The sequence below is a fragment of the Peromyscus leucopus genome, chromosome 5, assembly GCF_004664715.2.
Source record: "Peromyscus leucopus breed LL Stock chromosome 5, UCI_PerLeu_2.1, whole genome shotgun sequence".
NCBI lineage: Eukaryota > Metazoa > Chordata > Mammalia > Rodentia > Cricetidae > Peromyscus > Peromyscus leucopus.
Window position 1 is genome coordinate 120,292,160 of NC_051067.1, and position 22,310 is coordinate 120,314,469.

Sequence of the window (22,310 nt, forward strand, 5' to 3'; positions counted from 1 at the left end):
GAGCACTTACTGCTCTTGTACAAGGCCTGAGTTTGATTCCCAGCTCCCACACAGTGAGTCACACCCCCCTGTAACTCCAGCTCCAGGGGGATTTGACATCCTCTTATTATCTCTGCAGGTTTCTGTGTGCACAGGGTGCACAGAAATTCACAGAGGCACAAACACATACACAAATAAATAAAAAATACACACACACACACACACACACACACACACACACACACACGCACACAGGTGTTTTTAAAGGTAACCCATAATCTACACACCCACAAGAGTCACCCTTTAGCATGTTACCAACTTGATGATGGAGCTCTAGGCAAAACTGATACACAAGTGGCTTTGGAAGGTGTCGTTGCTACTGGTTTCTTGCTTTGAAGCAGAGAGAAACAGTTAACTAGTTACCAGTGTCTGCTCTCCAAAAGGAATCCGGGCTATTTGGACCTACCAGACTGTCTGGAGTTGGAAATCTCTGTTACCTTTGTGGAACTCTCTGTAAGCCAGGAAGAGTTGAGCTGGAATGTAAAAGTCTACTCAGATCATTTGTGGCAGCAAGGCTAATAGTCCTAAAGACATCAACGCAGCCGTGAGGAGGCAGCTGATCTGATGAACAGCATGGGAATCACCCACAGACATTGGGGTGGTTTTTTTGCAGCAGCACCAGGAAGCTAGTACACCTGGGCTGAGCCCGAGAGCAGACTGAATGCCTTTAGGCCGGTCACAGTTTCCTTACAGGAAAGGCACTTCTACATTTCCTACCAAAATGCTGGGCGACTTCCTTTTCCAGTACCAACACAGGTTGTTAGTGATGGCTCACTATGCCTCAAGCTGTCTGAGCAAGTGACTTGGATGATATCATCTGGTAGTTTTATCTCTTCGCTAGATAGCTAACAAGACACTTTCTGCAGTGACAAATGTGTTTTACAGTCTTGATTTAGCTCTCTCTCTTTATTATCTGTGTTTTATATTACATGCCATGCCAGTACCAAACATTTCCCTTTTCTCCAAATGTGAAGTTTAGTCCTCCCATTTTTATGTAACCTAGGTATGCATGAAAATCTCTTTATTCCTTAAACTATATTGAAGCTCCCCATTCTTATTTTAAATTATATTTTTTAGTGTGTGTGTGTGTGTGTGTGTGTGTGTGTGTGTGTGTGTGTCTGTGGGCACATGTGTAAATGGTGAACTTGTGGTTAAAGGCCAACTTTGGGAGTCAATTCTGTCCTTCTACCGTGAGGGTCCTAGGGATTGAACTAAGGTCCCCGGCTTGGAGGCAAGTGATTTTATCAGCTGAACCATTTTACCAGCTCACAACTCAATCTTTACCCATTGCTGAATTAATTTCTAGTTCTTTAATCACCCAAAAAAGTCAGAGACAACTCCAAAAAACACATTTTATTAGACTCTTAGTGGGAAGACAGAGGAGAGGGTAAATCTCATACACAAACATGCTTTAACGCAAATACCTCCAGATACTTGGCTGCTTTTCCAAGCATCTTCAGCTGCTGCCCCTTCACCTCTGGCCAGCTTCTGTCTTCTCTAACTTCCAAATCTTGACTCTTCCCTTCTCTGCTTCCTACGTTCTCCTTTCCGGACACTTCCAGTCTGATCCTTTCACGTCCTCTAATTCTTAGCTATTCAATGATCTGAGAACCTTGATAGGTTCTGCCTTTCTTAGGAGTCATGAGTGAGCAGAGGAGAAGAGGAAGGATTAACGGTTCGCGTTGTCGGCCATATTGATTTCCTGTCTGGAGCTCTCACAAACAGATTGAAGAAGCCGTCAGTTTCCCTAACTTCCCATCTCTCCTTTCTTCACTTCATCATCTCCTTTCCTAACTCCTTTCCTCTCCCTGGGTGTCCCGTTCTGCCCTGGGACCTTGATCCATGGATGGCTCTCTTGCAAATCATCAATCATTTCCTCACTGTCAAAAGCTGCAAGCTAGAAAGTTGGGAGTCTACTCCACTTGTTAGTTGTTGAGTGACATTCCTGGAATCCCCAAAGCCAGCTCTAATTTTCTCCCTCTAGAACAAAGGGAGTGGGAGGACTAAGCACCCACCCACCCTGGGAATGGTCCCCTGTAGTAGCATATCACAGGTTTAGCTCTATAACTCTAGTCCCAGCAAGGCAGTTGGATAAATATTTAACCAAGTATTTAAAGAATTGGAAAAGAGTGATCTCAAAGCTTTTCTTGGCCAATTTTCTTCTTAGGAAATCAAAGTAAATATTTGTATGCAGCCTCACAGTGTCCTTGAATGAAAACGGTTGGAAGCAACCTTTTATGGAATGACTTGGGCTTTAGGAGTTTCCAGTCAGGCATGATCTGAATCTTGATCTTTTGTTATCAGGTGGTGACTTGGAGTCCAGTATCAGCTTTCACATGGAGATGATAGGGAACCTAGTCAGTCTCCAAGACACTAGGATGTGTGGGGAAGTTATTCCCCACCTCTGACTTTTTGACGTTTGGAGCAGGAGGCTGTCCTGTACATTGTGGGGAGTTTGGAAACACCCATGTTCTTAACTCCCTAGAAGCTAGCAGCACCCACTTCCACCAGCCCTCAGGCTCTGCCACTTGCCCATATGGTGGCCCCTTTGTTCAGGGGAAAAACTGCTTTTCTCCATATCGTCTTCTCTCTGCAGAGTGGGGAGGATTTTCAGACACCGAGGCCTCTGAGTCTTGCGTTCCTCCTAAGCCAGGAATTAGGAAGGCATCTTGGTTGAAACATCACTCAAAGCAAACAAAACAGTACTGGTGTGTGAATGTAGATCCCTTCTTTCAGAATGAAGGGAAAATGTGCTCTATAGGGAGAAAATGAGACCTGGCTTTGGGGGTTCTAGGAGTGTCACTCAGCTAAGAAGTGGAGTATAATGCTACAGAGTAGACTTTAAAAACCACCACAGTTCATTTTGTGTTATGTAATGGTATGTTTACGTTATAGTTTTTTGTCACGATAACAATTTTTGGGCCCCACGAATATTTTCTGACTTACTAGTTCTAGAGTGGGACCTGAGAATTTGCAGTTCTATGAGTCCCCGGTGCTACTTCCAGCTGTCACCCATTCTTTTCGGAACAAGGTTCTAGACCTTGATTTTGCTGTGGTACCTAGCAGCTTGTCACAGTTCCAGAGACCTTCAAATGACAAAGAGACCATCAAATGCTGTTTGAAGTTTCTACTGAGCTTCCTCAGGGGAATTAGCAAGCCTGTATTTCCTGAGCTCATGGGAAGGGTTTGTAGTTCAGCTTGGGAAAGAGGACCAGAGGAGTGGACTTTGCTAACAGAGTCAACTTCAATGGACCTTGGAAGCATCAGAAGGTAGGTGAGAGACCTTTTGGTGTTCTGAGATTAGGGATGGGTAGCCCTGGCTAGGATAGATACCAGAGAGTAAATAAACTAAGTGACCTTGGAACCTTTCCCTTGGAGCCTCTGGGAAAGGCTGCTATGTTCTGCCCCCTGCTGTCTTGCCAGGGAATTTATTTGAAAAGTTTCATCTCTTCCTTAATTCCCACAAAATCACACCTTAGCTTCAAGCTATAAAGTGAAGCTCCTGGGGTTGGGGAGATGAGTTGGTAGTTAAGAGTTCTTTTTGCTTTTGCAGAGGACCCAAGTTAGGTTCCCAGTATCCACATCATCTCACAACTGCCTGTAACCCTAGGTTCAGAGTGACCCTCTGGCCTCCACTGGCTCATGTACTCATGTGTATGGGCTTACACACAGACTCACATATGTAATTAAAAATAGTAAAAAGTGATCTTTGACAAACAGGCTCTTTATGTAGGGATTGATCATTGTGACTGTGGCATGTCTGAGGCTTTATGTATTCTCAAAGGACATCAAAACTGGCCAGTAGGACTTTAGGATACTTTACTAACTTACCAATGGTACCAGGCAAGTGTAACTCCTAGGGATGGGCAAGTTCACATTTTCAGTTTATTCACTTGCCAAACATAGGACTTAGGACAGAAGACAAGGCCTTTGAGTGGGTCACAGAGGCTGAAGTGGGAGAGCTGAGGAACTGGTTCAGTTGCAAGCACAAGTATCCGAGTTTGGATCCCTGATACCCACACACAAGCAGAGATGATGGTGTGCAGTGACTCCAGCACTGGGCTATTACTGGAACTCGTTGGCTAGCCAGTTTGGCCAATCAGTGATCTCCGGGTTCAGAGAGAGACACTGCCTCAAAAAACAAGGTAAAGAGTTATAGAGGAAGCCGCCAGACACACATGCACGTGTGTGCAAAAGTACCTCCATGCATATTGCCCACCCCCCCCACACACATACAAATACACACACACAAATATACAACACAACACATACACTGGGGTGGTTGTTTGGGGAAATATGTTTATGGTATGTAACTAAACAAGTTTGTTATCATGGCCTAGAAGAGATGGAAAGAGTCTATGGTTCTGTATGTGGTTGGCTAAAATAGGTCATACTGTTAATAGGATGTGTTAGTCAGCCTAGCTGTCATCATGAAATGCCACAGGCCAAGTGGCTTAAATAACAGAAATATAGTTACAGCTCCGGAGGCTGGAAGTCCCACATCCAAGTATCAGTGTGGCCAGTGAGAGTTCTTTTCTTAGCTTGAGGATGGTTAATGTCTCTATTTATCACCATTTGGGAGAGAGAAAGAGAGAGAGAGAGAGAGAGAGAGAGAGAGAGAGAGAGAGAGAGAGAGAGAGAGAGAGATATGCTGGACACCTTCTTCAGCAATGAACTCATTCCTGAGATGATGTTGACCCATTTATTTAATCTAGGAAGTTCTCAGTCCAATCAAGTTGACTATCAAGACTAATCATTTTAGGATCCTGTGTATATGTCGCCTTACATCATCAGGCCCAATCACCACTCACGACTCCACCTCCCAACACTGTTCCATTGAGAGTCAAATTTCCAACATAGGCCTCATTCAAACTCATCACCCAGTCCATCCATAAGGCAGAACATCCATTTGAAAGGTCATCTTCAGGAATACGTGTCAAAAACCCTAATGCGCCTCCTCAAGATTCAGTATTCAAAGGAGTCAGTTGGGGTGGGTTTAAAGGGCTGTTCTACAGATCATGATTCACTAGGTTCAGGGGATTCCTATCAGGCCTAGAGACAAACAAGCATTGCCAGGGTTCTGAAGCACACTTATGTCCAAGAAACACTTCACTACGGAGTCTTGGGGGCTGTGAAGCTATTATGTGAAAAAGTTGGGTAGTACCAGAAAAGAGAAGCCTTTGCAGGGTGCTAACTTGTGTTGGCACTATGCTGGTCATTTAAATTCTTATCACCCCTTTAGGTGCATGTACTGTCAGTAGTTTGTGTGTGTGTGTGTGTGTATGAGAGAGATGGAGAGAGGGAGAGAGGGGGAGGGAGAGGTGTGTTCATGTACACAAGTGTATGTGAGGCCAGAGGACAACCTTGACAACCTTAGGTATTGTTTCTCAGGCATTGTCTACATTTTTTTTTTTTAAGACAAAGTCTCTCATTGGCCTGGAACCCTCTAAGTAACCTGAGTTGACTGACCAGCAAGTCAAGTCCCAGGGTATCATCCTATCTCTGACTTCCCCAGCACTGGGAGTATAAGTTTGTACCATTGTAACCGGACCCCCCCTTGTCTGTCTGTCTCTCTCCACATTGGTGCTGGAGATGGAATTCAGGCCCTTATGCTTTCAAGGCAAGCACTTTACTAACTGACCCACCTTCCCAGCTTCACTATTCTTGGTTTATGGGTTAAAAGACAGAGGCATATAAACATACATTACTTTCTTAAGAACAGACGGGCTAATTGACAGCAGGCTTGACCACGTCACTTGAAGTGAAGGACCCTGGCATTTAACTGAGCAAATCTCTGTGCGTCAATCACCTGCCCTCAAACAGGCTCTGATGCAATTGACTCCCTTTCTCAAAACATGTGAGCAGCTGATCTTTTAAGTGATTTTTTTCTTCTTTTACATGATTATTGCATCTGTCATCTAACTGCGTCCTTTGGTTGGTACAAAAGTCCAAAGAACAGAATGTGGCTTAAGAGTCACACTCTTGTCTTGTCGGGTGGTGGGTGCATGTCTTTAATCCCAGCACTCGGGAACCAGAGGCAAGTGGATCTCTGTGAGTTTGAGGCCAGCCTAGTCTACACAGAGAGTTCTAGGATAGCCAGGACTACACAGAGAAATTCTATCTTGAAAAAATCTTCCTTCCCCACAAAAAAGAGTCATGCTCTTAGCTGTGTGGCAACTGCAGATCATGGGGGTTAAACTGCGTGTTCTTCTTTTCATGATTTCCATGGATGTTGGAGGTTGGCCAACTAGTAGGCATGTTAGCAGATAGAGGCTAAGATATGGATTCTGGAACTAATACCTCCTGTGTTCAAATCCCGGCTCTAACTCTACTAAGATTGCTTAAAAAATTCTAGTCCCAATGTGCCCTAGTCCTTATTTGCAATCCACATTCCCTCCTTCTATAGGTGAAGCCAGTTATATGGAGGTTCAGGAAGAGGATGATGAAAGTCCATCTACCAGCAAAGGTCTATCCTAGCACAGCAGACCACGAGGTAGTGACTTAAGCCTCCTTTAAAAATGAGTGGTCTTGTGTTAAACTTAGGTACAGGGGTGTATTGTGGTCTCAAGTGCTCTTACTAACAGCTTTAAGTATGGAGAGAGGTAGGATTCTCACAAAGGGGCTCAGAGCTAAGAAGCTGTCCTCCCACAGTGATGTATGTCTGCCCAGAAGGAGAAAAGAGACTTCGGCCAGGAAAAGGAGTCAGTTGCAAAATATTGACAAACATTTGGTCTTGTATAATATTAGAGGGACCAGCCTTAATATTACACATCCCAGGGGCTCAGGAGAGAGAACTACTTTCTCTCTCCTGAGGACTATTTTCGGGAAATAGAATCTCAGCACATCGAGCTCTATAGTTCACTTGCTTTAATTCCTCTGGCATAACATCCTTTATACACAGCTTCAGTTCTGTTCTCATGCCTAGCTCCTTTCTTGTCTGATTTCTCTCTATACTTATCTAAGTTCTATCTTAATTCTCTCATCTTAATTCTGCCTCATCTAGGTCCTTTTCATCTTGTTCTTACCCAGCTAGTACTTCCCATCTGGCTCTTCCTCATCTTCCATCTCATTCCTCTAGTCCTCTCTTCTAGCCCTTCAATCTAGTTCTTCCCTATCTCAGTTTGTTCCTCGCAAGTTCTTACCCATCTAGTTCTTCCATTCTCTTTTCTCTTCTCTGACTCTAGTGCCCTGGAAGTTCTGGTATATATATAGCCAGGCTTCCAGGGTCAAACGGAGGGGTGATAAGAAAAAGAGGTGGGAATGGGGGGTGGGCTGGGGGGAAGGGGAGGGGGGCAGGATGGGAGAGAACAAGGGAATCTGTGGCTATTATGTAGAACTGAATAGTATTGTAAAATAAAAAAAAAAGAATCACATTGAGAGGCAATAGCCATTCATTATCATTTACAACCCCAATGGGAAGTGACCAATGGGGAAATGAATTAACTAAAGGCTAAATTCAGGTAATAACTAAGAAGAGGGACTCTCATGTGCTCAACTATAGTCTTAAACGTGATTAAGTAGAAAATTTTAAGAATCTATAAGTTGCTAGGCCAATGGGAGAAAATAAAACTGTCTTCTTTTTTCCTGTGGCTCCTATCTGTCCAAGCTATCTGCGATTTTTCTGCAGGGTGGGGGAAAGTATGCTCAGTCGCTAGGCAATCTGTGTATAGCTAAATGCTCTGGTGATAGTTAAAGGGAGACCTGGAACCAGAGGTAAGATTTGGGAATGGAGAAGTAAGGCTTAATTGGCACATCCGCCAGGCCTTCTCAAACAGGTAGCCCGGATGGTTAAGTCTGTTCTTAGAGAGTACGGAGGTATCTCTGATAAGGTACTTTTCTCCAACTGGGGATGGACCTGGCCAGATGCTGCCAATGATGATAATTACAGGGAGGCTTGAACTGGGGTTATGGCTGAGCATAGCTATCAGTGCAGAGGGTTATCTAAATATTCCTAGATCAGGCCAAATTAAAAGTCCAGGTTTAATGAGCAAAGCACCCCTGGGTGATTCTGGGGGGAAGAAAACTGGAGAGGAATTACCTGGCAGGTCTAGGGGCTGGGTTTTAAATACCCTGTAGGCTTGGTCTTGAGCATCTCGGAGAGGAGCTGACTCTTGGGGGGGGTGGGTTTCTGATGGGTGCAGTCTGGGATGGGAGGAGTGGGCTGGAGATTCCCAATATACAGAAAGATAAACCAGGAGACACAGGTGATCAACCAGGGGACACAGGAAGATAAGCCATGAGCTCCTCCTGGAAAGTTGTGGGCATGTCCTGGGGGGCTTTGGGGAGAAGAAAATAGGCATGAAGCCTTCCCTGGATTTTGCTGAAGTGTCCACAGGCTGGTGTAGTGCTATGGTTTCCCTTTCTAAATTTTAAGAGTTGAAGTGCTATGGATATATAGTAGACAGCTTGTATTTAAAGTGTGCAATTGGGTAACTTTAGACATGCTCACATCCCCATGGCACTGGCACTACAACCAACCTGCTTAGAAGATTCCCTTTGGAATCCCTTGCTCCTCCTCATCTCTTGAACTAATCTGCCTGAGTAGCCATAACATGGTATCCCAGGCTGGGTGGCTCAAGCAGCAGACATTTCTGTCTTTCAGTTCTGGAGGCTGAAGTCTGAAGTCAGGTTGCTGGTAGGGTCAGGGGCTGGTGAGGGCTGTCTTCCAGGTTGCAGACACTACCTTCTCAATGTGTTCTTGTATTCTGGACACACACACACACACACACACACACACACACACACGAAAGAGAGAGAGACAGAGACAGAGAGAGACAGAGAGACAGAAACAGAAACAGAGAACATAAGTGAAACTACTAACGTCTCTTTTTAAAGGGACACTGATCACACCAAGAGGGCTCCATCCTTATGACTTAATCATGTTCCAAAGTCCTTGTCTCCAAATATAATCTGCTATGGGTTGATCCTTCTGTACGCTGTGAATATGTATTACTCTCATTGCTTAATAATAAAGCTGTTTGACCAATGCAAGGCAGGATAACATTAGGTGCAACAATCAAACTGAGAACTCAGATGAAGAGGGGAGGAGTCAGGAGAGATGTGAGTGGGCTGCCCAAGAAGCAAGATGCCAGAGGACTGGCAAAGCCATAGTCACATGGCAATGCATAGATGAATAGAAATGGGTTAATTTAAATGTTAGAGCTAGTTAATAATAAGCCTGAGCTACTGGCCAATCATTTATAATTAATATAGCCTCTGTGTGGTAATTTGGGAAGTAGCTGCTTTTTACATGGGAACAGGTAGCCAGGGCAGAAAGGCTCTGGCACTGTTTACATATGGTGCCCAAAGTGGGGCTCATACATCCACATAAAACCTGAGAAAGCTTTAAAAAAGGTTCTAGACACAAAAATGGAGCCAAGAGCAGCTTAATAGTTCATATCTCTCATGTGGGCACAGTACAGAATAATCCTCTTAGGGTCTGGAGCTTCAGTTGAAGACTTTATTTTTACTTATGAGCATGTGTGTGTCAATGTATATGAGCATGTGAGTGCCATGCCCACAGAGGCCAGAAGCGGGCATCAGAGTCCCTGAAGCTGTAGTTATAGGTGCTTGTGAACTATTTGACATAGGTGCTGGGAACTGAACTCAGACTCTCTAAGAACACTATGTGTTCTTAACTGCTGAGCTATCTCTCCAGGACCCTTCCATCTTGCATATGACCCTTGATATGTGTCTCTCATTATATAGATTGGTTTGCATTTTTTTACATAAATGCAGTCATAAGAAAGAGCACACACTCAATTTTGTTTGGCTCGTTCACCCACTGTAATTACTTTGAGACCCTCCTTTAGCTGTATGTAGTAAGTTCATGCATTTAGTGGCTGAGTTGCATTCTTCTGGATGGATGCATCATTTTAGCCATTCATCAAGTGGATCTTCTTTGGCCAGGGGAATCCTTCGTAATACTAGAGGCCACGTTATGGGTCCTGCTTTCTCAGGTATTCCTTAGTGCTATGAGACGTGGATGTTTCCATCCTTTCACAATGCCATTTTTCCCACCTAGAATGTACCTAGGTCAGTTTCCTGGAACAAACCAAGTGGCTTAAGACTGCAGAAGTTTGCTCTTTCATGGTTCTGGAGGCCACAAGTCAAAACCACAGACTTAGCAGGACTGCATCTTCCGAAGTCTCTTCTCAAAGAGAGTTTAACCTCACCCCTCCCATTTTCTGGTGGCTGTAGATGTCCCGGGCTTCTCCCAGAAGACCACAGAAGACCCCTGTGCTGTGTCTTCCCACGGCTTCCCCTTCTGTGCCTCTGTGTCCAGTCCTTTGCTTTCTTATAAAAACACCCATGAGTGGACCTAGGGCCCATTTCACTTCGTTTATTCATTATTTTTGTTGTTATTATTTGTGTGTGTACATGTATGTGGTGTGTGTGTGTGTGTGTGTGTGTGTGTGTGTGTGGTCACATGACTGTGTGTATCTGTGCATGTGCACGAGGAGTTTGATGTCAGGGTCCTCTGACTATTCTGCCTTATTTTTATTCATTCATTTATTTATTTATTTTGAGACAGGGTCTTTTATTGAGCCTGGAGCTCAGCAGCTGCCCTCAGCTGGCTAGACAATGAGTTCTAGGGATCTGGCCGTCTCTGCTTCTCCAGTGCTGAAGGACAGACACACACCACCACACTTGGACTTTACACGTGTGCTGGGATCTGAATTCAGGTTCCCATGCTTGTGTGACGAGCACTTTGCCAACTGAGCCGCCTCTCTAGCTCCTTCAGGCTTATGCTAGTCTTGAACACGCTTACCTGGTAGTCATTTCGTCTTAATCATACCTTCAGAGCCCATTATTCCAATCAGGTAACTCACACTTTCTTGTTTCCTTTGAGTGTCCTTTCTAAAGATCCCTCCTTGCCTGCGGCCTGGCCCAGCTCAAGGCTCCATGTACTAAGCTAACTGTGATGTAGGCAGGACAATGAACATGCGTTCCACCACAGACTAAGATATTTCTCGTGCTCATTACAGAAATGCTCTGGCATATGTTGCTCCTTGCTGCAACTAGCATTGGGTCTAATTTGTTGGATATTGCCAAGGTGGGCTGAAGTGTGGGCCCCATCCAAGCCCCCAAAGTGATACTGTAGGTGGCTGCTAAAGCTGAAGGGCATGAGCTGGTGAGTAGATGCTGGTCGATCCTAAATCAATCAGATTCCTTTTAGAAATGAATACACCTGAGCAACGGGAGTGACCTAGAATGTGAACTCACCAGGATTCAGCAGGACCTTCCATACCTTTGTCTGGCTTGGTCTGCCTGACATCAGTCCCTGGTGTATAGTCAGGTGCTTTATTGGATGAATGAATGACAATGTCAAACCTAATTTTTTTCTCCCGTTATTCCCACAGCTGGGGTTCCAATACAAATGATGGCAGCCTACTGCTCCACAAAGGCAGCTTTGACCATGTTTTCATCAATCATCAGACAAGAGGTCTCCAAATGGGGAGTCAAAGTTGTTACCATCCAACCTGGAGGTTTCAAAACAAGTAGGTACCTGAGCCCAGGAGCTCTGTAATGGTCTCCTGGAAAGGGACCCTGACATTCCTCTTGGTCAGTTATGACATGCATTGAACCCTACAGGGTTGTCAGAGATGAGCACAGCCAGGCATTAGTCATGAGAACTTATTTTATTCAGTAAGAGCTAAGTTCTAAGCTGACTGTGTAGATGTCACTTGGGTGTTTCAAGTATTTTATTTTTAATTTGTTTTTATTTATGTGTGTGAATGTATGTCTGCTTGTGTGTACATGCACATGTGTGCAGGTGCCTGGGGAGGCCAGAAGAGGATGTTGGGTGGCCCCTGGAGCTGAAGTTACAGGCAGTTGTGAACCACCCTACGTGAAAGCTGAAAACTGAACTCTGACCCTCGGCACTAGCAGCAAGCACTCTAAACTGCTGAGCCATCTCTCCAACCCTGCCTTGGATGTTTAAATTGGAGCTAAGGGAGCAGACAGAGCAAGGCTCAGCTGAGCCAGACAAATACAAAAGGACAAAGGCTTGCTCAGTGTAGAGGGGATGATGTTAGGTCTCCATCCCTCCACAGAAGCTGGGAGACAGGACTCATCCTTCTAGAGGATTCCTCAAAGGGGCAAGCTCCCAGGCCCTTGAGCTGCAGGGGACACACACATACACACACAATTGAATAACGTTTTGAGTAAATGCTCCAATTAAGGGAAGCCAAGAGCAATCATCAAGGGTATGATTGCTCGGACAGTAGTGAGTTCTCCTGGCAGCAGTGAGCCTTGTCACGAAGGTATGTGGGAGGGCTCATATCTTTCCAAAATAGGGCCTGGTACTGCTACTGCTGGGCTAGAGTATGGTCAGCCTCTTAGTGCGGGAGTTTGGAGAGAGTTACTACATGCTCAGTGGGAAGATGAGCTTCATCTAACCTTTGAGAGGCACATGCCTTCTGTGGGTGATTCCTTTCTGGGCTTCTTTCCTGGAAGTGGATGAGGGGGCTCAGAAGCTGTAAGCAAGCAGAGGCCATGCTGAGTACAAACCCAGCTCCCCTGATGCCCACTCAGAACATCAACTTCCCCATGTCCCCTTCTTCCATGCCCTATTTTTTTTTTATTTTTTTTTTTTTTGCTCTGTGAGAGCACAGCTCAGAAATGAGCCCAATGGACTGACTCTTCCTGATTTTCCTGAGTCACCCAAACCCCACTTCCAACATGGTGTCCATCAGCTTCTTGTTGGGTTTGTTCATTTAGACTTGGAGATTGCTCACAAACAAACTGAACGGGTGCTGGGTAACACCAGAACCCTTCCCTCCCTACAAGATGGTTTTCTTCTTTATGTTTTGAAAGCAGCATTTCTCTCCTCTCCTTTAGAGAACAGGGCCACCTCCTTCCATCCTGGGAGATGTCTTTGCCCATCTTATCCTTGAATTTCTGAACTCTGGGAGGAGACAGAAGGTTCATCCTTTTTTTTTTTTTTCTGGACCATAAAACGTTTCATTGGTCATGTTAGTGAAGGTGTGAGAAGGAAGTCTAATAAAGCTCACAAACTGGAAGGTATTGCTAACCACTGAAGAATAAACCCTAAAGGTGTCAGTGTCGGGCCAAACGCATGAGATAAAATCTAAAGAAAAACCGAACCTTTGGCCAGAAGCACTTGACAGATGGGATCCTCACCGGGCTGTGGAGGAGGCTCAGGAACCATTAAAGAACATAAAAAGGAACATTAGCCATATATGCCGAGAAGGGGGATCAGGGTAATAGAGATCGGAGAGAAGATGACGTCTGTGGATGGGCTTCTACTCCAAACTCCCCAACAGGGAGGAGAATTGGGGGAAGTTGATAGAGAAGAGTGGAGCAAGTCTGGACTGGAAGGGAAAGAAGGGCATTCTAGAGGGGAAAGCCAGCTGGGAGCTGGTAGACCAAGAAGATGCTGCACTGTACTTTTATTTTGTACATTTCTTTATTTTTATTTTTCTGTGCATGTATGTATGTGTGAGCGCCCACATGTTATGGCATGTGCACAGAGATCAGAGGACAACTTTTGGGAATTGGTTTTCTCCTCCCACCATGTGATTCCTGGAGATCAAACTCAGGTTGTCAGACTTGGTGCCCAGGGTCATTCCCTACTGAGCCAACTTGCTGTCCCCGAACTGGACTTTGACATCTGGCAGTAGGATCAAGGATTAGGTTAGGCTCATGAGCCAAAGGAAAATTCCAGCATATCCACATAAGGCTCCCTTTGGAAAAGGGAGCAAGCTGGTGTTAAGTTATACTTTAAGGGACTCAGGGAAGTCTTGCTGCTGACATTTCTGGGGACCTGCTCTTAGCAGGCACATCAACACCTGCTCCCACTCATGCTTGGGGTAGTTGATCTTACTGTTTCCATGAAGAACTATATCATAGACATAGGGAAAGGTATGACACTTATGGTTTAACAGCTTAACACAAGCACTCATGTACTAAGATCAACAATGAAAACAGCACCCAGAAGCCCCTTTACAACCCTTTCCATCCAACCCTCTCCCTATTCCAAAAGGTACCCACCTCCTCATCTTACAATGGGTGGTGGTGAAGGATTGTTCCAGAGAAACACTGTCTCAAAAAACCAAAACCAAACCAAACAAAAGCTTTAAAATGTAATTATTGTATTGGGAACATCTTCTAGTTCTTTATTATCTACAGGGCAAACTAAATTGACGTTCTCCAGGTGAGGGTGCCCCAAGGCAAGGTGGGTAATATGTCCCAGTGCAGGCTCCTGGTACAACATTGATGATGAGGAGTTTGAGGACAGATCTCCAGTGCCTCTGTCTGGTCTTGTCTTTTGTACCAGACTGTCAGCCAGCAGACAGAGGGTAGGCTAGAGAACAACGCCCTGTGTTTTCATTTAACTGAAGGTGGAGGCAAGGAAGGAACTTACAAAGAAATCAGTGTCGAGCTTCTAAAAAACAGACAAGGACACAGATCATGTTTTTCCCAATGTCCTACAAATAATAAAAATAGCCAAGGCATTTCATGCCTAGCAAACAGCAAACATGTTAGCTTCCTGTACTGTTTCACATAGTTCTCATCTACGAAGGAGGCAATAGAATATATATATATAGTAATGAGAAAAATCAATGTTCAAATTGAGGATGTTCCCAGCCACCGAGCTGATATGAAACAAAGATGGGATTTTGATTCAGTTAGATTGACAGGTTATGTGTTACTCCAAAGTGCTAGGGGATAGGTGGGTTATGTGCACCTAAAGTAATAGATAGTGGTTGACAAAAGGCTGGTGGCTTTGTCACTGGCAGGGGTGGGGAGAATGGTTAGGGGCTCTAGACAGTGTATTCTCAAATGTGGTTAGTTCATGAATAGTGGGAGAGATGAATCGGTGAGGAAAGTCACTTGATGCCAAGCCTGATGACCTGAGTTCAAACCCCAGGACTCAACACGGTGGAAAAAGAGATCTGATTCTGAAAGTTGTCCTCTGGCTTTAACATAAGCACTTTGGGCCATCCCATCCTGCTACACAGCATTTAGATGGGCAGATATACATACATATATGTATATTAATGAATATAACTTTTATAAGTCAATGAAGTGGAGAGAGAGAGACAGAGAAATTCTCTAGCTTTTGAGATCTGGGGTTAGAGAGAGGTGCCAGGAGGGACATAACACGCAAGCCAGAGAGTGTCTTGCAAGGCTAAACCTCCCAATTAATTGTTGGGTAATTATTTCTCTACCTGTAGTGCTGTGCCTTCACGAAGAGAAATGGGCCACTGGATGTTCACTTATAGTCCCCCAGCACCACTGGACTTTGGGGTACAATACTTCATATAGGCACTCATACAGTAGCAAATCAAGGTACAATCCCACAGCCAGCCAACCAACCCTTGCATACATGAAGGACAGAGAATGGGGGCCATGGTGTTTTTGAGGGATAATCTGGTGGTAGCTATTAGAAGTTTAAAAATGTTCATGTTTTTTTAAAACTAACTATCTGCATTTTGGGTGCACCCAAAGCCCACTTACAGCAGGGTATATGCTACAAGTCTGTGGACTGCAGCATTGCAGTGGCAAACCCAAGAAAGGCTGCCTGGCAAGGCTGTGATTGGACAGTGGCTGGCTGAAACCTGTTCAACACAAAGCCTATTGCTATGCTTCAAACTACAGCTCAGATCCATAGCTTTTTACCAGGAAAGAGCAAAATACCACCTTTTTTTGTTCCTTCCTGATAAAAGAAAATGCAGGCTTCTGTGTGTATAAGTATAGAAACAATTGTTAGTTTCATCAAAGGAGATTGATTTTAAAGATACTCACATCTCCTTGATACTCACTTATAAAATAAGCAGATGTTGTTATGTTTTAAAGTAAATATATGTTTTTTAATTTTATGTAATAAGCAGACCTTGTCTGTATGTTAAAATACATTTCTATTTAATCATTTCATTTATATAATAAAATTCAAACATATTGAAATTATATTAAGACATATTTAATGTTTAAAATTACACACAGAAGGTATTTTAAGCTGCATACTAAATTTTCAATACAGAAATAGGTACTTTTTGTATACTTAATAAGTTATATGTGCATGCTGTGTGTAGGATGTATTTACATATTTAGGCACACAGAACAGATCATATATTCGATGTTACATTGTAGACATTGTGTTCTGCAACCATAATTGCCATCAAAAGACATGTGCTGAAACGTTTGAGACAGTCTTATCTGTAAGAGTTGCAAACAGGAAAAGAACACCAAGTTCTATTGAGATCTATCAGGTCCACAAGTTTTTCAATAGTTATGCAAAGGAGAGCTATGCAACAAAGAGAGTGGGCATATCACACGTGCATGCATCACACATACACACACATACATGCCTGCCTGCAGGGCTACAATAGGTACTTGACCACCCTAAGGAGGGAATGTATGGACAGGAGATACAAGGAAATACACCAAGTCTAGATTCTGATCAAGGTGCAACTTTATTTTTCTCCAGAAGGGTTTATATAGTTCCTGCAGGGTGGGGGGAGCAAGAAGCTGTCATCTGCATAAGGTGGGGCAAGCTAACAGGATGTTTGTATAGGATGTTTACAGGGTGAAAGGGTCAAGGGCTCTGTTGCTAGGCAACCTGACTGTAAGATGATCTAGTTCCCTGTCTTATCCGGGGGTCTGTATTTTTCCACTAACTAGAGATTCTGTCCTTGTCTCTGACACACACACACACACACACACACACACACACACACACACACACACACAATGCTGAGTAAAAAGGCTGGCACCAAAGAGTAAGTGTTCAAAACAGGTAGAATGAGCCTATCCTGTTAGCAAGGACAGTGGTAGCTTGAGAAGGGGCTAAGAGGGGACTTCGGGGAGAGTGCTGCTCTATTTTTGGACTAGTTGCTCATTACTTGGACTGTTCAGTTTGTGAAAATTCTAACCATCCATCTTTATCCATTTTTAAGTTTAAAGGATTTATTTTATGTGTACGTGTGTGTGCCTGAGTGTTTGTATGTACACCCCATGTATGTAGGTGCCTGTGGAGGTCAGAATGTGGTCAGAGGGTGCCAGATGCCCCAAATATAGAGTTCTAGGCAGCTGTGAGTTACCTGGTGTGGGTGCTGGGAACCAAACCAGGGCCATCTACAAAAGCAGCAAGTACTCTTAACCATTGAGTCATTTCTCTAGTCTCATGTGTAGGTTTAAAAATGACAATCAGCAATGTTATGAAGCACACATTGTATAAGGAGTGTACAGAGCTATTTGGTTTCAAGTGGTTCATTGTGTGCTCTTCTCTGGAGAACACTCTCTGTCCCACCCTCATCATTCCTTAGTTAGCTGGAGTTCTTTGTGTAGGGCTGAGGACCAGTGGGCTTTCCCCATCCACTCTGCCATGACTAAATGGTCAGCCCTGAAAACATACATATGAGTAGCATTATACAGACTCAGAAGATTATATGTAGGAACACACACACACACACACACACACACACACACACACACACACACGCCTGTAACAATGATTAATGTAAAAAGAGGCTATGAATTTGAAACAGAAAGCAGGGGCATATGGGAGGACTTAGAGGGAGGCAAGGGAAAAGAGAAAGGATGTGATTATAATCTCAAAAAAAAAAAAGAAAGAAAATTGACTTTTAAAAGAGCATTGACAAGCACCCATCTTTCCCAGCAGAGGCTAGTCCATAATCCCTTGCCTCCTCAGTTTATCCTGGCCTTCCCAGGATCTCACTATTTCTTACTTCTTGTGTTCCAGACATCACAGGCCCACCTGACAGTTGGGATAAGATGGAGAAGGAAATCCTGGACCACCTTTCCCAGGAGATACAGGATGACTATGGCCAGGACTATGTCCATAAGCAGAAGAACTTGCTCCAGATCATGAAAGACAGTTCCTGCTCAGACATCACCCCTGTGCTGCAGGACATCCAGCACGCCATTTCTGCCAGGAACCCCTCTTCCTTTTATACCCCAGGGAAACTGGCTTACCTGTGGCTCTGCTTCTCCTCCTATTCCCCGACCAGCTTATTGGACTATGTTTCGCAAAAATGTTTTGTTCCAAAACAGATACCAAGAGCTCTAAGGACATCGAATTAGAAGATCAAGGTCCCAATGGGGTAGGAAATGTCACATTCTTAGAATGAAGGGGAACCCTCTTATTAAACTCATTTTCTACCTCAAATTCTCATTTTGAAATGCGTTGGTTCCTTTTGACATAGTGACAAGAGGGCTGGAGAGTAGCAGGGGGCACCATAGACAGTGCTACTGAGACCTCACCCCACCCAGAGGCTGGACACTCAGCTCTAGACCACCTCAGGGCCGTGACTATACCCATAAGCCAAGACCAGCGCATATAAGAAGTGTGTTTACACCAGACTGAACTCTATCAAGTGTGCACTAGTGTTATGTCTCAACAAATCAATGGGATCTACCCAAATAGATCATAACTTCTTCCTCAAAGATGCTAACAACTACCCGAGTCCTTAGCAAATATAGCCATTCTGGTACTGGCTAGTTTTGCCATAATGCTGATGGCTGCTTGTCAGGGTGGTGGCTACTTAAGGTTGGGGTTGCTGTGGCAGTTTTTTTAAAATTTATTTTTACTTTGAGATGGGTCTCATGTATCCCACGCTGACTTCAAAAGTCACTATGTAGCCAAGAAGCCAAGGATGGCCTCAAACTTCTGATCTTCCTGCAGTCACCATGCCCTGCTTGAAAGTGTGTGTGTGTGTGTGTGAGAGAGAGAGAGAGAGAGAGAGAGAGAGAGAGAGAGAGAGAGAGAGAGAGAGAGAGAAAGAGAGGGAGAGGAAGAGAGAGAGAGAGAGAGAGAGAGAGAGAGAGAGAAAGAGAGGACACAGAGACAGTGTGTGCATGTGTGTGTGTGTGTGTGTACAGGTGCATAGGGACCAGAAAAGATACCCAGTGTCTTGCTGTATCACTCTCTGCCTTATTCCCTTGAGGCAAGGTCTCTCCCTGAACCTGGAGCTTGGGGTCACAGCCAGCTTTTTATATGGATGTTAGGACCTGAACTCGTGTCCTCATACTGTGCACTTGTCACTGAGGTTTCTCTTCAGCTCCTGCCATCGGAAGGAACAAAAAAGTTGGTGCCGCGGCTCGCTTCTGCTTTCCACGGCAGAGCTCTCTGCCACACATGTTGTCAATGGCATTTTACTCATTGGAAAACTACTTTCCAAATTGAAGTCTATCCTGCCCATCTCTGTCAGTTATCTCCTATTCTTCGTCATGTCACAGCGCTCACAGCATCCTTGTCGGGAGGACAAGCTAAGAAGCTGTTTCCTTTGCTTACCCATAGAAAGCAAACTCTTACCAGGTGTCAATGTTTACCAAGGGCAGCCGCCCCGTGGAGTCCTCAGGCTCCTGTCCTAATCAAGCCTCCTTGCTATTCTACCATGTCTTCAGTAGCTTCCACCGGGGAGTCACAACTACCTGAATCATCAACAAGACTTGGAATCAACTTCTCATATCTCCTCTTAATGTTACCTTGACCTCTTCCCTTGAGTCGCAAATGTTCTTGAGATCTAGAATGGTGACCCCTTTCCAGAAAGCTCCAGAGAACCACCATTGATAGCAGTGGTAGCCTCATGAAGTCATTCTTATTTTGAGACAGAATCTTGTTACATATCCCAGACTAGTGTCCACCTCCAAGGCTCAAGTGATCATCTTGTCTCAGACTCTTGAGTAGCTGGGGCTATGGGCAGCAACCACTGTGAAAGAGGCAGAGGCAGGAAGATACAAAGTTTGAGGCCATCCTTGGCTTCTTGGCTACATAGTGACTTTTGAAGTCAGCGTGGGATACATGAGACCCATCTCAAAGTAAAAATAAATAAATTAATTAATTAAAAACCTGCCACAGCAACCCCAACCTTAAGTAGCCACCACTCTGATAAGCAGCCAACAAGGTTATGACAAAATTAGCCAGTACCAGAAAGATTATATTTGCTAAGGACTCGGGTAGTTGTTAGCATCTTTGAGGAAGAAGTTATGATCTATGCCTAAAATGCATTAATTGAATGATGACTCCCACATAAAAAAAACTCCTTGATTCAGGGACTGAATAGTGTATTGGCATTAAAACAACTTAATCTCTTTGCATAACTGTATGCGGCTCTCCGGTGACCAGGCACAAGCCAGCGAGCAGTAACATTGTAAAAGAAATCTTTTATTTCCCCTGAAACAAGTCAAAAAATTGCTGATTCCCACAATAGACCCCCAAATTTCAGCCAGTCACTCCAGGTCTGGATTTTGAGATCAGAGTGACTAGGATAACAGTATAAATTGCATTGTGTCTAACACATCCTGGATCATCAGCTTTTTTATTATATTTCAAAGAGTAGAGGTAACTGAATGGAAAATGATGGAGCTACCATCTCTGGAAGACCAGCAAGCAGCTCATGGCTTTTGTCCGAAGTGACCTGTTCTCTCCAAGGTCCGCCTATGTGGTGGGGTGCTTCAGTTCCAGGGAATGTCCCTGGGAGATTTACAGAGAGGTTTTTCTTTAGCTGCAGTCTTTGTTCTTCCTCTTCTTTTAGTAACAGAGTGTGCCATTGATGGGTGTGATTAACCCCCTCTTTGGCCCTGCCCTGTGCTCTCCTCCCTGGAGACCTGAGGCAGTGACCTGGATACACACACACACACACACGCACACGCACACGCACACGCACACGCACACACACACACACAGAGCAAAGGTATAGGGATGCCTAGCATCAATTAACATCCCTATTTGGAGGTTATGATCAAGGTGTGAGATCTTAGTGGAAAACAATGTCATTTCTCCAACTATAAAAGCCACAAGGTGCCAGGCTGTGGTGGCACACGCCTTTAATTCCAGCACTTGGGAGGCAGAGGCAGGCAGATCTCTGTGAGTTTGAGGCCAGCCTGGGCTACAGAGTGAGTTCCAGGACAGGCTCCAAAGCTACACAGAGAAACCCTGTCTTGAAAAACAACAACAACAAAACAAAACAAAAACAAAAACAAAAGGCCACAAGGTATAAAATCTGAATTCTGCCTATCTCAACTCACCAGCCTATATGACTCAGGCATAGAAACAAACCTCTGGCCTTCCAGAGCTAGGAATGCCTACTGAGTGACGTGAAGAACGAGGGTGACAGTTTCCCATAATGACACTAATGCTCCCTGTTTGATCCTGAGAGACATGTAGTCCTATCCATTCAACTTTTCAAGTTGGTCTTCCAGGCTTGATGATAGGATGTCAGAAAGGACGATAGGATGATGGAGTCAGAAAGACTCCCAAAGAAAAGATGATGGGAAACCAGAACCAGGTTTTAGTCATTTGCAAGAACAGCAACAGGCAGTGATTCACACCATAGAGAGATCAGCACATGCTATCACCATGACCAACACTGCCACTATCATCATTATTATTAGCACCACAAAACCACCACCATTACAATTATCATCACCATCACCACCACCATCCGCATTACCATTACCATCATCATCATTACTATTGTTAACATCATCACACAGCATTTTCTTTATATGTATATGTGTGTGTTGAAATAGATTCTTCTCTTATACAATACATCCTGACCATAGTTTCCCTTCCCTCCACTCCTCCTAGCTCCCCTCCCCTTTTTCATGGATCTATACCCGCTCTGTCTCCTATCAGAAAAGAACAGGCCTTCAAGAGACAACAACCAAACACAACAGAAGAAAATACAATAAAGCAAGGCAAGAGTCCTCACACCAATCACCAATGCTGGACAAGGCTACCAACAGGAGGAAAAGAGTCCCAAGAGCAGGAAAAAGAGTCAGAGACAAATCCGCTCCTAAAGTTAGGAGTCCCACAAAACCACTAAAATTGCCACTTCAGTCTCTATGAGCCTATATGCACCCTGCTTAGTGGATTCAATGGGCTGTGTTCTCCTGGTGTCCTCCATCCCCTTTGACTCCCAGAATCTTCGGCCTCCTCTTCCACAGGGCTCCCTGGGCTCCAAGGGGAGGGACTCGATGGAGACCTCTGATTTAGACTCTCTATCTCTCCACATAATATCTGGCTGTGGGTCTCTGCACCAGTTCCATCTACTGCTGAGGAAGCCTTTCTGATGAAGCCAGACAAGGCACTGGTCTATGAGTATAGCAGGATATCATTAGAAACCATTTTATCATTTTTTTGGACAGTTATGTTTGGTTCTACAGCTGGGTAGATCTCTATGTGTTCAAGGATACAGCCAACATTGGAGACACACGGCTTTAAGACCTGGAGGGCTGTACTTACAGGCAGTGATGAGGCAGTCATGTGTTTGGGTTTA

The 22,310-nt window shown here is 44.4% G+C and overlaps 1 protein-coding gene across 1 annotated transcript in view; it reads left to right on the forward strand.

Moving 5' to 3' along the window:
* Positions 1-18,196, forward strand: part of Hsd17b2 (hydroxysteroid 17-beta dehydrogenase 2) — a 70,105-nt gene extending 51,909 nt beyond the window's left edge. The window contains exons 4-5 of the mRNA XM_028875719.2: positions 11,403-11,540; positions 17,771-18,196. Of these exons, the coding sequence (XP_028731552.1) occupies positions 11,403-11,540; positions 17,771-18,111 (479 nt within the window). The 3' untranslated portion in view covers positions 18,112-18,196. The remainder of the gene's footprint in view (positions 1-11,402; positions 11,541-17,770) is intronic.
* Positions 18,197-22,310: the final 4,114 nt, after the last annotated feature.